Genomic DNA, 15,347 nt, shown 5'->3' with positions numbered 1-15,347 from the left:
CCTCTTTAAAGTATTTATTCTAAGCAAAGATCAACATTTTTAGTAAAATTTCAGATGTGTTAGGTACTTAACACATTTCTGGGAACATAAAAGAAAATCTTGGTCCCACACTATGACGTTCCTTTTTCTGACACATAATAATCATTTTAACTCCCTGCATATAAATATTATAACAAGTAGACAATTTAAAAATTATAATAATCAAAGAAACACAACTGAAGTGCATTTATTAGGTACTGTTTGTGTGCAATCTCTTTAGAAAATTATGTGATTTTTACCAATGCTATCACTCATAGCAAGTGGGATCTAAAATCAAATGCATTAAAAAGTTAAAAAAAGTATGTTATTAAGAAAGTACAGAAAAATTATTTTAGGTTAAAAACAGGTATTTAAAAACATTATATTAATAGAACTCTAATACCTGTATTCAAAGTAGCAATCACTTTCCAGAAATGCTGGGAGTCTTTCTTTTTTGACCCACTTAATACCTTGTTCCCGGCTAAGACACTATTATAGGACAAAAGAAAAAGAAAAGGACTGTTAAAGAAAATCACACTTAAAGACAATTAAAGCCTGATCACTAGAGCAATAATGGCAGTGAGCTACTACTAGGACCCAGCCCCCAACTTCTATTTGCATAAGAGAGAGCAAGAACCCGGAGTCACAAATTTCAAGTCACTTCTTGTTTTCTGATACTTCTTCAGTTTTCTCAACACCCCTGCATCAACTATTAACTCCACTTTACAGGTAAACAAACTGAATCCAGAAAAGTCAGGTAACTTATTGAAGAGGAATAAGAAAAAAAAGTCAGTCAGTTTCAGTATTTCACAGTTATAAGATGGGCTAAAACTCATTACAAACAGAAAAAAAGCTAACCACAACAAAAACTGATAGGACCATTCTTCAGGTCTCTTGTCTTCCTAATTTTAGAAAACTTTGCTATTAAATATTTATCATTCGCAGGCATTATCCTAGCAATACCATGACTCAAAAGAGGAGTTTGCAAATAACTCTTCTAGCAAAAATAGTAGAGTAGCTTAACGCCACTATAAATTCAGACTTGTGTGGGAGGCCACCTGGGCACTCAAACCAGCCCGGGTCCCCCTCAGACATGTTATTCGACCTGTAGCAAGATTATTGAGGTTGATGAGAGGAAGGTTGAAGAGCACACAGGAGAGGAACTAACCATAAGGTTAGTGTAATTGGAGATCAGAGGGTGAGATCTGAGGGGAGAGGATAGGTAAGAAAAGGAGACAGGGAACAGATTATAAATCGTCTTTTAAATAACATTAGGGCATTTATTGATTCTATTTTGTCGCATATTCACTTTTTCCAGAATTTGAAAGAATGTCAGCACCTTGGATGCTAAATAAATGCTACGAATAAAGTACACATCTTAGGGAGGCAAATGTGCCTGCATTTCTGAGCTTCCACTGAATATCTTGCTAAAACATCAGTTTTACTGTGGTATTAATATGGGAGTCAGCATAGACCAGATTTACTCCAGTGAAAAAATCGAAGGCTCACACAGCAAGTCTCTGTTCTTGAGAGCGCCCTGAGCTCAATGCTGCTGGTGTGAAGCCTGAAGTAACTGGACTCCCAGGACTGGAAAGCTGACCCCACAATGCTTTGATCTTGTTCAGTCCAAAAGACCCATTTGCTGTCACCAAAGACGACCTTCTGAGCAAAGTAAGAATAGAAGTTACTTTGGACACAGCAAGCACCTGAAGTAGCATCTTGTTGATTATTCCATTTATTACTGATGAGATCTGGAGGGCATTTGGACCTTGTATAGGAAGACTCCATATACACCTCCACACACCCTGACAACCACACAGGACTCCTGAGTTCTCATTAGCAACGCATCAAGGTATCCCAGAAAGAAACCAAGCTACACGTAAAGACCAAGATAAACCCTTGAGGAATTCCACAAGATTATAGGACTAGGCATTTCAAACAAAACCAATTTATGTATTATTTACCTAAGAAACAGTTCACCTATAACGTATCCTCTTTTGAATGTTTTTGCAACTAACTGACCAAAAATTTAAATGAAATAAAAAGTTTTAAAAGAATAAAATCAAAATTGAAATTTCAAAACTTGTTTTATGGCCTAGAATATGGTCTAACTTGGTAAATATTACAGGTAAACTTGGGAAAAAATAAGTGTACTCTACTGTTGTGAAGTCTTCTATAAACATCCATTAGATCAACTTGGTTGCTCATGTTTAGTTCTCCTGTATTCTTCCTTACAGATCTATTTTTCTTACACATTAGTGGAAAAGCAATGGTAAGTCTCCAACTAAAACTGGATTTGTCTATTTCCCCTTTCAATGTTATCAGTTTTAGTTTCATATTTTCTGAAGCTCTGTCATAAATGCTTATTATGAGTTATGCTTTCCTGGTGAATTTACTCTTTTATATGATGTAATAATGCCTCTATCCACAGCAAGAGTCCTTATTCTGTTCTACTTTGTCTGATATTAACATTACCACTACAGCTTTCTCTAAGCTGGTAATTGTATGGCATATCTTTTTTCCTTTTTTTTTCCTTTTTAACTTATTTATGTATTCTATTTAGGTAGGTTTCTTGTAGATAAAAAGTATTTGGGTCTTTCTTTTTAATCCCACCTCACTCTTATTTTTAATAGGGGTGTTTAGGTTATTTAATTATTTATGTATATTATTAATGTGCTATGACTAGTTGATATGGTTTGCTTAAAATCTACCATCTTGTACTTTTATTTGTTCCATATATTCTTTGTTCCTTTTCCCCTCATTTTCTGTATTTTTTGTTTGAATACTTTTTCCCTTATACTCAACGAATATTGAATTATTTGTGCCTCTTTTTAAAACATGTTTCAATTACTACCTTACTGTTTTTAATATGGATATTTAATGAATTGCAATTTATCTTCATATCAAATAAGACATATCAAATAAAGTCACCCAGTAGATCTTTTTGAGAAACTTGTGTCAAAACCTGTAATTCAAGTTGAAAAGTTACTAAATAGCTTTTGTATAACAACAGATAGGCTACAAAGACCTCCATGAAATAAAAAATTTCTATTCACAAACAGAAAGGAACAAACCAACAAATATCACTGTCGTACCTAGTAAAAAAAATTTAATAAACAATTTATTTTGTCCCATAGTTTAAAATATATTACTTGTTTTAGCCTCAAAACAATGCTATAACATAGTTATTTTTTTTAAGTTTGTATTATTATTAATGCATTTAATTTGATGGAAGTATACCAGAAAAACAGAAATATTGTTGTATTCAATAAAAGAACTGAAGAACTTTCAGACTGCTAATGTTAGGGGTTAGACATTTTAGCTTAGTTCTATCAGACTTTTTTTTTTTCAATTTCACCATGTCTTTTACTTAGCACAGTCACCTCAAATTCCATCCACATTGTCACAAAAGGCACAATTTTATCTTTTTTAAAATAACCTAGTAGTAGTCTATTGAATATATGTATTGTAACTTCTTTATCCAGTCATCTGTCAATGAACATTTAGGTTGATTCCATGACTTGGCTAAGTGAATAGTACAGCTATGGACACAGGGTACATATATCTTTTTGAATTAATGTTCTCATATTATTTAGATAAAAACCTGGAAGTGGAATTGCTGGATCATATGGTATTTCCATTTTTATTTTTTAAGGAATCTCTGTACTGTTTTCCATAGAGTCTGTACCAATTCACATTCCCACCCAGTAGTGAAAGAGTTCCTTTTTCTCTATACTCTTGCCTTGTCTTGTTACTTCCAGTCTTTTTGATGTAGTATGCCATTCTCACACGTGTGAGGTGATGTCTTTTTGTGGTTTTGGTTTGCATTTTCCTTATAGTGAATGTAGAGCATTTTTTCATGTGCTTGTGGGCTATCTCTATCAGACATTTTAAACCAATGGAAAAAACACTGTTAAGCATTCATTACTAGTTTCATTTGAGTCATACACGAATGCAAGTACATAAGCAGTACGTAGTAAAGGCATCATTTGGAAAATAACAAAAGTAATGTTCATCAAAATGACTTGTTCCAGAACACAGACAGTGAGTTGAAGAGCCAATATTAGAACACAGGGGTTTGTGTTGTTGTTTCTTTACTTCATGATATGGAGATAACATGCAGAAGCTGAGAATGGGATTTAAGACTAGGAGGTTAGAGACCCACAATGTAACCTGAGGGTCAGAAATCTCAATTCTCAACTACTTCACAGAATAGAACCCTACTGAAATAAATTTATGGTATACTCATATTTTCTAGAATGCATTAAACTATAAGTAAAGGACACACATATTTATACTGTCCCAAATTAACCTGATATTCTAAGTATTCACAGTGAATTACATAAACCTTCTCACACTAATCATAAATAGCAAAAGTGCTAGACTAAATTTGCCATTTGATACATATAAGATGATATAGAAACTAACAAATATTATGTATAAACACAATAAAATTTAATAAATATAGTTACACCTCAGAAAGGGAAGCTCAGGGAAACTTCAGATTAATCTGACCAAATATTTTATCTAGCTAAAAAATACAAACTTAAATATACTTTCTTACCATAATATTGTAGTTGACATTAATGGTCTCATCTTCATAGGGGACCTTCATCTGGAGAAATTTAATATCGTTTTTTCCTTTCCTTACAACATCATAAATGGGATTTCGAGGTTGCTGGTTTTGCAGAATTTTTTTCAGTTGCTTTTCCAGAAGTTGTGGAGCATTGTTGACTACTTCAAAAACTCCATAATCTGCATTAAATCTAATTGCCTCTGAAAAGGTCTGCAAAATAAATTGATAGAGCTATGTCCTAAAATAGTTTAAAAAAGAGACACTCACTGTTTTCCAAGAAGACTTTATACTTACACACATGCAGAGACATAACATTCTGTGCTCTTAATCATTGCCTCTTCCCTTTTCAGGAGCCTGGAAATCTCTCCAGTATAGGTAAGAGGGCCCATTAAATCCTTCCTCCCCAAAGGACTTATGTCATGAGATAAGTGTCAGGATAAGTTATGGCAGAAATTCCTTTGTATAAACAACTTAACTCCATGCTTCTTTGCAACTGGAAAGAAATACACACCTGGTCTCTATGAAGCAATGTTATACTCCTAGAAGGGGGTGAATTACCAGGGAAGAGTGAGTAAAGGAAGAAGAAATAACATTCCTGCTATCTCTTTCATCCCCAAGAACCATGAAAGCTAAAGTCTCCCTTGCCTAAGAGGAGAAAATTAAGTACAATGTGTTCTTCATTTAAGACCATTTCAACACCATTCCTTTCAGTGTGACCAAAAAATAGTAAAAGACAATAACATTTCTGAGCTTTTCTCAGTAATTACTAAATGCAGCCAACTTTTATGTAAAGTCAGTCAGTTAATACACAACAGCCAAAAATCTTGAGATGAATGCCAGCTGCCAATAAGTAGCTCTGTGACACTGAGTAATCACCGAATATGTTCCGAACCTCCATCTCCCCAACAAGTAAATGGCAAACTGGCTGTATCGTTTCTCATTTTGCCCTACAAACCTAGATTCAGGTTGCCTTTTCAGAATATTAATTTATTTTAGGAAAGCTTCTGTGAACTGTCTATTCATGTATATTGATATATAGTTTAGTCATGTGGAAGACATTAAACTCTTCTGTTGGATCAGTGTCCTGAGAACACCATTAATTTTTCAAGTTTTACTAAGAGATTGCTAGATGTACTATAATTATATGTCAGGATGTAGTAAAATTGGAATTAGAAATGCAATGTATATATGTATAGACACCTATGTGTCTCTGTGTGTGTTTTGATGCCAAATAATACCGTCTCTCTAAAGTCTGGTTGTTTCCCCTTCTAAGAAACGTCAAGTGCACAGGTGACAGAATTCAATATGAATGTCAGCCCACAGCCCAATGGTCTCAGGGCTAAAATTTCACCTCCAAATGATAAGTACAGTTCACTGGATAAGTAACAATAATTAGCAGTAAAATGCATTTAAGTTTTCTTCAATAAATAAATTTCATTGGTTGCACATTGTATCTATCTTTGAAACATTGAATTCAAAAGGGCACTACTTACCTAAATATTAAATGTTATCACTGAATTATACTATGACTAAACTAAACAGTTAAGTCTGCTGACATCAGAGGCCAGGTCCATCTGGTTGGGGAAAGGAGTTAAATTAAACTTGGTAGAGAATGGGCATCAAATACTATCTAGGGGTAGGGAAAATGGAGCAGTATAATAAGAAGACCATCTGGAAAAGATTTCTTCTACCTCTGAGTATGCATGGAGTAAGAGAATAAGCTTGACCTCTATTTATTGCTTTCCTTTCTTTTTTCTGCCTCCTACCCTAATGCCTGGTAGCCAGAGGAACATAAAGCTGTGACAGGCCAAAGCAAAGAATAACAGTTATTTAGTTCTATAGACAAATACTTCCTGATGATCAAGTGAAAAAAAATTAGAGGGACCGTGACACTGAGACCCTCAGTAGCCACTCGGACCTAGTAGAAAATAGTTAGGTGCAGCTGGTAGATATATCAGAAGGGATAAGAACTACAGTTTACTGAACATCTGCCATGTGCCAGGCATGTGATGGACACTTTAAATTTAAATCTGGAGTCTTTCTCTATAATCTTGAGATGACAAAATCTCATCATGGCTTTATGGCAAGTCCCCTAACAAGCTTACTACAGAACTCTACATTCATGACCACAAAACTGCTTTACACCCAGGGTTGACACATAATTCCAGCCAGGCCTAGTGGATGTTACAGACTGGCTCACTCAGGGATTCATTCCAACCTCTAAAATACAGTCTGGACAGCTAAAAACTATATAGGCCAGATACCTTGTAGCTATATCGTTATGTGTAATTTAGGTTCTGCCACTCACATGCACTCACAAAAATACTTGAATTCTGAGTGCAGTGGGGAGTGAACCAGGTTATATACATTCTGAGGAAGAAAAACTGAAGGATGAAAGTAAAAAGAGAGACTGGTCAAAAAAATCTAGAAAAGAAGGAAAACTAATTAATTGTGTTTATGATAAAATGATGTGAAATGTTCCTATTTACTTAAAAAAAGAAATATTCATTGAAAATGAGTCTTTGGGCCTCCCCTGGTGGCACAGTGGTTGAGTGCTGGGCTGCAAAGCTGCCCACAGCCTCTGAAGCGCCAGTTCAATCCCCGGCCACCGGCGAGGGTCCCACATGGTGCGCAGACCTCTCCTGCTGCGCCCGCTGCTCCCCTCAGCAGTGTATTTCGTCAGTCTGCCTGCCTGTTCTGTTCCCCACTCTGGCTCTGGTGAATTCTCTCACCCTCCAGCACTTCTGACAGTGCCCAGTGCTTGTATAAATAAATAAATCTTTTTTTAAAAAAAGAAAAAGAAAAAAAAAAGAAAATGAGTCTTTTCCCAAAAGTAAATAACTATTTTCCTATATAAAAAGCCAAGAGTTAGAGCAGATCTCTAAAGATGTTTAACAGCAATGTGATTATAAAATTATGAAAGCAGCAAAAAACTTCTCTTAGTTAAAGGAGTCAAAACTTGTCCTAGGTCATTTATTAACAGAGTGCCCAGCATCTTCCTAAGAAAACACAAAAATCCATGAAACACTGTTTCTGCCTTTAAAGAAACAAATGCACATTCATTCATTTTCTCTATGATGAAGAATCTCAACAAAATAGTGAGATTAGTGTAACATGCAAATGCTAAAGAGGAAATCTGTCATGAAAAGAGCTAATAATGAGGTAATCCCAAGGTGCCTTCCACCTTAATATGCCAGCATCAGTCCCTAATTATCCCTCCAAGAAAAAGAAGTGGGTATCTTCTATTCTTTGTATAGTTTAGTGAACACATCTCATCTAACAAATATATGAAGACAGATATGTAAATAGAGACAATAAAGATTCATCAGACAAGCAGAAATGGACTCTTAGAATCAACATATAAGTGACTCATATTAGTCAAAATTATCCTCTCAAATCTTTGAAAACATCTATAAAGCACCAAGTTGTTCTATCTCTCAAGATGTTTATCACAGTCACTTTCCCCGGTATTGAGTAGGTCACTTATTCTTCAGTTAAGGACCAGATAAAGTGGCAGGCTTATGTTTAAAGCTCATGTTTCATAAAAATACATGTTTAGAGCTAGAATCACTCTCAGCATAAGATGACTCCATTTTAAGTGGCTAGAAGGATGAGAAAAAAATAAGAGTAGCAGCTTTTCATCTTCTATCTCACACCTTCTCTGGGATGTTCAGGGATTGATATGTGTGTGTCTTGGTTAGTAAAACAGACAAAATCATCCTTACTCTTCAAATCACCCTCATTCACTCAGCAGAGCATGGATAATTTGAGTAATGACACACAAACACTGCAATTCTGTTTTAACACAGAATAATTACAATAGAAATACATACATACAAAGTAGAGTGATGGCACAGGATACACTGAGTATCTTCAGGAAACTAAGGAAGATGTATGTAGAGAGTTGGATCATAATGAATAAACAGACATTCTCAGCAGGCAGACCAGAGCAAGAAAGGAATCCAAGCAAAAAGAAACAGCAAGTGTATTGAGATACAGAAGCACAAAACAAAAGGGCATCTTTGATGAACCTCTGAGTTTGACATGGCTGAAGCCTGTTATCCTTGATAACAGGATACATGCCTGGAAAGAAAGTCAGAGAATTAGTTCATCAAGGACTTTTTGTTCTATGCTATAACTTTCGGTCATATGGTATAACTTTCAACTTATCTCTTTTTTAAATTGAGGAAACCTTAATTCACAGTGCTGTATATGATTCAAAAGTACAGGATCACACCTCTTTAGATACATGTTACTCTCTTAAATTTGTGGTTCTTGAGGCCTTCCCGGTGGCGCAGCAGGTTGAGTGCAGCACTGTGAAGCTGTTTGGTCAGTAAAACAGACAAAATCATCCTCACTTTTCAAATCACCCTCATTCACTCAGCAGAGCATGGATAATTTGAGTAATGACACACAAACACTGCAATTCTGTTTTAACACAGAATAACTACAATAGAAGTATGTACAAAGTAGAGTGATGGCACAGAAGGATAGAGCTAGAATCACAGAACAGTGAAGATGATTTTGTCTGTTTTACTAACCAAACCCAATCCTCTACAGCACGGGTTCAATTCCTGGCCAGACAGGGAGATTCCCACATGGCCCGGCAGACCTCTCCTGTCGCACCTGCTGCTCCCCTCAGCAGTGCTTTTGGTCTGTCTGCCTGTTCTGCTCTCCACTCTGTCTCTGGTAAATCCTCTCACCCTCCCGCACCTCTGGCCTGTTCCCCAGGTATTGTATAAATAAAATCAATCAATTAATCAATCAATCTAAGAAAAAGAAATGTGGCTCTCAGTGAGTAGTCCCTGAACCAGCAGCAGCACGACCTAGGAACCTATCAGAAATGCAAAATTACAAGCCTTTCCCTATAATAAGAAACTCTGGGGAGTATTTGGGGCTCAACAAGTCTTCATGTGCTTCTGAGAAGCACTGCTTTAGAATGATGGAATCACTGACCAGTTTTTAGCTGGGAGAGAGAGAATCCAGGTTTAGACAGTCCTCAAGCTCACATTCTGTCTGCTACTTCATGCTGACTATCATGTGTATTCATGTAAATGGAAGGGCTGGCTATCTATGTTCTATACACAGAAGAAAGAACCCTGATCTTTGTTACCCAAAGTCCCATTATCTGCATAAAAGAGAATTTCTCTCAAACATTAAGTCTTTGTTTTTGCCCTTTCTACGCTTATCTACAACCCCCCTGAGGTTAGCTTATGTTGATGATAAAAGGTGTGAGAGATAGAAATGAGTGATGTAGGAAGTCTTTCCCCCAGAAAGCTGAGCAGGCTGATTTAGAGTACACTCAGCTTTTAATCATATGACAGGAAAAAATCTTCCGTTTAAGCCTCAAACCCAATCCTCCACAAGCTGTTACAGACTGCTCTTTCCCTTACTTAATTTTCCTATTTCAAGGGTATCAGTTTCCAAATGTTCTAAAACGAACTGACCTGAAGGTGGTGAAAGCTAACTTTGTAGTACCAGTCATCCATGTGCGAAAAATATTTTCACAGAAAAAGCAAGTGCATGAAAATATTTTTACCACAATAAATTGCTGGTTCCACATTTCTTTGAAAAGAGGAGGAAAAAAAAAACCTGTGAATAATTAGTGCTGTGCTTAAACTGCCAGCCCAGCACCACTGAAACTTAGCGGGTGCCAAATTATTTAGCTGAACAGTATTTAAATTAAAAACTAATGACTAGGTTAATTTAATACATGTTCATCTCGGCTCCAACTCTGTCTCTACTAATTGAGCTCCAAAGCTATATTTTAAACATGCATCCTAGTCAGTGAATGAAAAACATCTGACTACTTGAGTATAACAAGTCAGTTACCAATAACAACTTCTTTTAATCTAAATTTTATTGTCATTTTAGATGTTTACCCATAAACTATTTATTGGACATATTCACCAATAAGATGGAGGGGATAATGTGCCACATACAATGCACAGAGAATAGCCTTAGTTAGTAAAATGAGTTATGTTAAGTAATTTGAGTGCTTTACATTGGAACTACAAGGTTTGATCCCCTTCCTTAGGTAAAAATGTAAACTATACAGTACGACCTAGAATTCCATCAACACCTTTAAAAAAAAAATCTTCGCATGCTTAAATTATGGCAGGGGAAGACCCAAGCCCTTCTTTCCCCTTCATCCCACTCATTTCCCCAATCTAGTCTCTCTCTCCCCTTACCCAACAATCAATCTAACATATAACTCCTTCAAAAAGCTGAAAGAAATTATAATAGTTTACAGATTTTAAAAAAGTGTGGAGAATCAGTCCAAAAAAAAAAAGAAGTTATGGTAAAATTCCAAAGGCACATAGCTAAGCTATGTCTGGCAAACACATGACATACCTATCTTGCAAGGAGGGTATAGAATAGGCCACCCCTTCAGCTTCTGCAAACCATAAATGTCACAAACATTCTAAGCCACCCACAGAGGACCAACCTAAATCTGTATGTGGGCTCATCTACTCAATCCCACAATAGTCACTGAGCATAAAACACACCAAACAAAACCAAAAGGGGGAAAAAAAAAAAAACTTTTCACACTATAGTACAGAAGAAAACTTAATAAGCAAACATTTGTCCATAAAGAGTTGACAGCAAAAAAACCTCCCAGACACCAAATGAAAACAATATCTAAATGTGAACCTGGCACCAGAACAAACGGAATGAAGTTATGAAAGCTAGGATTTGGAAAGTGCCATAATCATTTATAATAGCGGCAACTGTCCTGGATTCTCTTCATCAAAAAATAACATGAAGGCAGGCTACTAACCATCAATTTCTGGATCTTACAGTGTGTCCCAAGGATGTAATGGTGTAATGGAAAGACATAGTGTAGGAGCCAGAAAACCTGATTCCTAGACCCATTTCTACCATAATCCCATTAGGGAACCTTAGCAATGTCACTACAGATGTGGAAGAAGTCTCAGAAGTCTCCAAAATCCAGATGACCTACGGGCCCTTTCTCATGAACATGTTATATGTACACTCTCAGGCTTAGATTATTGGGGATTTTGAGGGGAAGTGGGTGGAGGTGATACAGCAGGGGACAGAATATAAGAAGATTAGAAGGTTTATTTCAATGCTCTTACATGAAATGAAATGAAAATGAAATAAAGACAGAATCTCCTCAAGGTGCTTTCTGAGATACAGAAGAAAGAAACCTATCCTTGGCCCCAGAAAATTTACAATGTAGCTTCTGAGAAAATAAACAGAGAAGAAGGAATTAATCAAATTTTCTTCAGTTGGAAAATGTTACTTTCCCATCCAATACATGTACTTCCTATAAAATATTTCCAAAAGATGATTTCCTAACCTAAACCCAAATATCTCCAATCATAGGGAGTTTACTCCTTCGCAGTCAGCCCTTCTCATTGCTAGCAAATAAACTTTAAACTTCTTCCCAGAGAAAAATAATTTCCTTGTTAAGTGCTGATTCTGAGACTGCACTCTCACTCCACAGAATGTTACCCCTTATTCCTCAATCAGATCTTCAAATAATTGGAAAGAGCTACTCCATTCCAACTCCTCTCCCAAGCCAGGTGCAACACTCACACTTCTTTCAACCCATCCCCATCTGACATGGTTTCCAGAGCATTCACTGGCTGAGTCTTCCCAAGTCTGGTTTGGCAGAGCAACTCTTAACATACAGCACCAAGCAAGGAATACCACTCAAATGCAGTCTGACAATTCAATCCAGCTCAAAGAAAACATTTACTGAGTGCTTTCTATGCTCCAGACTAATATTTTTCTTGACCTTAATTATATTTCTAAGAATTCTCCCTAAAAACACATTAGCTTTGTTTGTTTTAGCTCATTTCAGACTACCATAATAAATATGAGACAGTCCAAATTATCAGTTCATTGCTCCACTGCCAGTTCTATAGTCATTACAGTAGAATAGGGCAATTTTTGAGCAATATGGACATGGGTGGATCCTGTCACTTACAGGCTGAGTGACCTTAGGTTGGAAAAATGCTCATTCATTTGTAATGGATCATGCAAGTCTCTGAGAAAAATAATTTTTACAAGTCAAAGCCAATGACAGATTTGTGTGGTTGAGAAGATTTTTCTAAGTTGACAATGATTTATAATCTAATTAAAGAGTGACTGCTCCTCATGTTTTAGGAATGGAAGATGACATGAACAAGTTAGTGAAGGAAAAGGAAAGAGAAGCCCTAATTCTGTGCCAGGCACTCCACATACATTGCTTTATTTCATAATAGTCCTTGTTAGATACTTACATTGTTGCCACAAACTAAGAAACTGTGAGTTAAGTAATTAAGGATCACATGGAGAGATGTGACAAACACAGTCCCACCCCTATATTAACCATCACACTGGGAGATGAGCACAGGAAGAATCTATGTGGTCAAGGTGAGTGGAAGTGGATAGGGTAAGGCAGGAGTGTGTGCAGGTGAAACAAGTAGAATGAAGCTAGAGTTAAAGCTAAAGAGGTAGAGGCCTAGTCACAAAGGTCAATTCTATACTAAGGAATATGGACTGCAGTCTGCAGGCTATTAAGAGTCAACCACTCCTCACTGTGGTAAATGGACCAATTCAAACACTGAAAACTAATTCCACAGATGTTAAAGGCTTTGGAGAGAAAGGATTATGAGTATATAATGTGTTGGGTGTATTGCTTCCCTACCTAAAGGCAGATAGGGAGGGCTTTCTGAACAGAAGTGACTGGAATCAGGGGAGCACTGCAGGCAGAAAAGCCCTGAGTGCACTTGGCATACTTATGTCTGTGAAACATGAAGAAGGCTAGTTAGCCTGGCAAAGAGTTAGCAAGGGGAAGGGGAATAAGAAATAAAAATCATGTGATGGCAAAAGCCAGATCACATGGGATTTTGTATTTCATTCTTCTTGAAATGAGAAACCATCAAAAGGGATTTTAAATTTTAAACAAGATTCAATTTATTATTACTTTTATTAATTGAAATCATAATATATTGAGTTTATGGCTCCATAACTATCCACAAATGAGATTTTCATTTGACACACTTACTGGTAGGTAAATCCATTCTGGCTAGGAACTTGATTTGAGAAACCATTATTCCTCTTCCTACTCCCAGATTCTTTTTTTTTATTATTAATTTTTTTTTTTTATAGAGGCAGAGGCATGTTTTATTTATTTATTTGTTTGTTTCTTTGGTTTATACACGCACTGGGTATAGTCAGAAGCGCGGGAGGGTGAGAGAATTCACCAGAGCCAGAGCGGGGAGCAGAGCAGGAAGAAGGACCAAAGTACACTGCTGAGGGGAGCAGTGGGCGGCAGGAGAGGTCTGCGCACCATGTGGGACCCTCCTCTGGTGGCCGGGGAGCAGCCAGGGATCTAATCGGCACCGCAGAGGCCGCAGGCAGCTTCGCAACCCAGCGCTCAACCGCTGTGCCACCGGGGAGGTCCTCCCAGATTCTTTTATGAGCTCTGTTAACATTTCCCCTTCTATGCATCTTGCAGCACAAAGTATGGGTAATTAATAAATTGAATGTGTGTAACTAAACACTGATACAAACGAGGGCAGGAGAAGGTAAAAAGGGGCAAAGAGAAAGAGCTGAAAGAGAAAGGAGAGGGGAAAATGTAAAGTGGAAGGATTTGAGAAATGAAAAAGAGGAGAAAAGTGGCCCAGATTGGGGTCAAACTTCAGGTATCTACTGGGGTGAGATGAAAAGCATGCCTGCATAGACAGAGTTTAATACAAATCACACTCTCAATTCACCTAATGCCTGAAAGAAGCATGCAAAAATGGCAATGTCTATTCTGACTGGTCAGTAGGACTTAAGCTTAATTTTTTGACATCTCAGGTAAATTTGCTATACTCTTGTTATGTTACTTCTACATTTTAAAGTCTTTTTTAAAAGAAAGTTAAGGAAATTTATTTTCTGGAGCAACTAAAAAGTCAAGATAATCACATATCTTGAGACAAGAAATATAAACCTTGAGAAACTGAAATCAGACCCAATTTAGAGATTTTTCTTTTACAATTTCACAAAAAAAAGTGTTTTTTGGAGAAAGACTACAGAATGCAGAGCCAAAATGAAACACTACATAATTTGGAAAAACAAACTTCTGACAATTTTGTGATGCTGCTGGGTTTTTTACAATATACAAATGGACTATGAATGTTGAAGAGTTGGACCAAACCAGAACCCACTGGGGTGTCCTGTAATGTTGTTCAGGCCTGAATGTGGAAAGACAACAAGCCCAGAACGGTTCCAGAGACCTAGCTGTGCCAAAGGGAGGAGACAGTACAAACTATTTTGGGGAAAAAAAAAAAATCCCAAAACAAACAAGTATGCACGCACAGATACATCCACACACACAAAAACTAATCTAGGCAACAAAGTACATTTAGCACTTTTCCTTCAAAAGACATTTTTAGGAGTTGAGCATTGAGATATAGCACATTTTATGGTCCACTCCCTTTAAAATTACTTGAGACTTTTTTATATTCCTCATTTTCCCTGGTAAATATATATATACAGGGACCTCTGTACTGCTTTCCACAGTGGGTGAACCAACTTGTATTTCCATCAACAACGCACAAAGGTTCCCTTTTCTCCACATTGTCAATAATATTTGTCATCTCTTGTCTTCTCAACAATGGACATTCTAATATCATTCTTTCACTTAAACAGCTTTACAGAGACATACCTCACCCTTTTAGTGTACAATTCAATGAGTTTTTTTCCAGTATATTCACAGAGTTGTGCAGGCATCATTACTGCCTAATTTTAAAAC

General features: G+C 36.7%; 1 protein-coding gene across 1 annotated transcript in view; it reads right to left on the bottom strand.

The window, feature by feature from the left end:
* The window catches only part of RGS22 (regulator of G protein signaling 22), a gene marked incomplete at its 3' end in the record, with an annotated part of 124,358 nt that overhangs the window by 89,213 nt on the left and 19,798 nt on the right, over positions 1-15,347 (bottom strand). Inside the window, exons 3-4 of the mRNA XM_084230530.1 lie at positions 4,583-4,804; positions 422-507 (exon numbers count right to left, since the gene is read on the bottom strand). Coding sequence (XP_084086656.1) covers positions 422-507; positions 4,583-4,633 — 137 coding nt within the window. The 5' untranslated portion in view covers positions 4,634-4,804. The remainder of the gene's footprint in view (positions 1-421; positions 508-4,582; positions 4,805-15,347) is intronic.

This window comes from Talpa europaea, assembly GCF_964194135.1.
Source record: "Talpa europaea genome assembly, chromosome: 3".
Classification (NCBI taxonomy): domain Eukaryota; kingdom Metazoa; phylum Chordata; class Mammalia; order Eulipotyphla; family Talpidae; genus Talpa; species Talpa europaea.
This window is presented reverse-complemented; position numbering and strand designations above follow the sequence as displayed.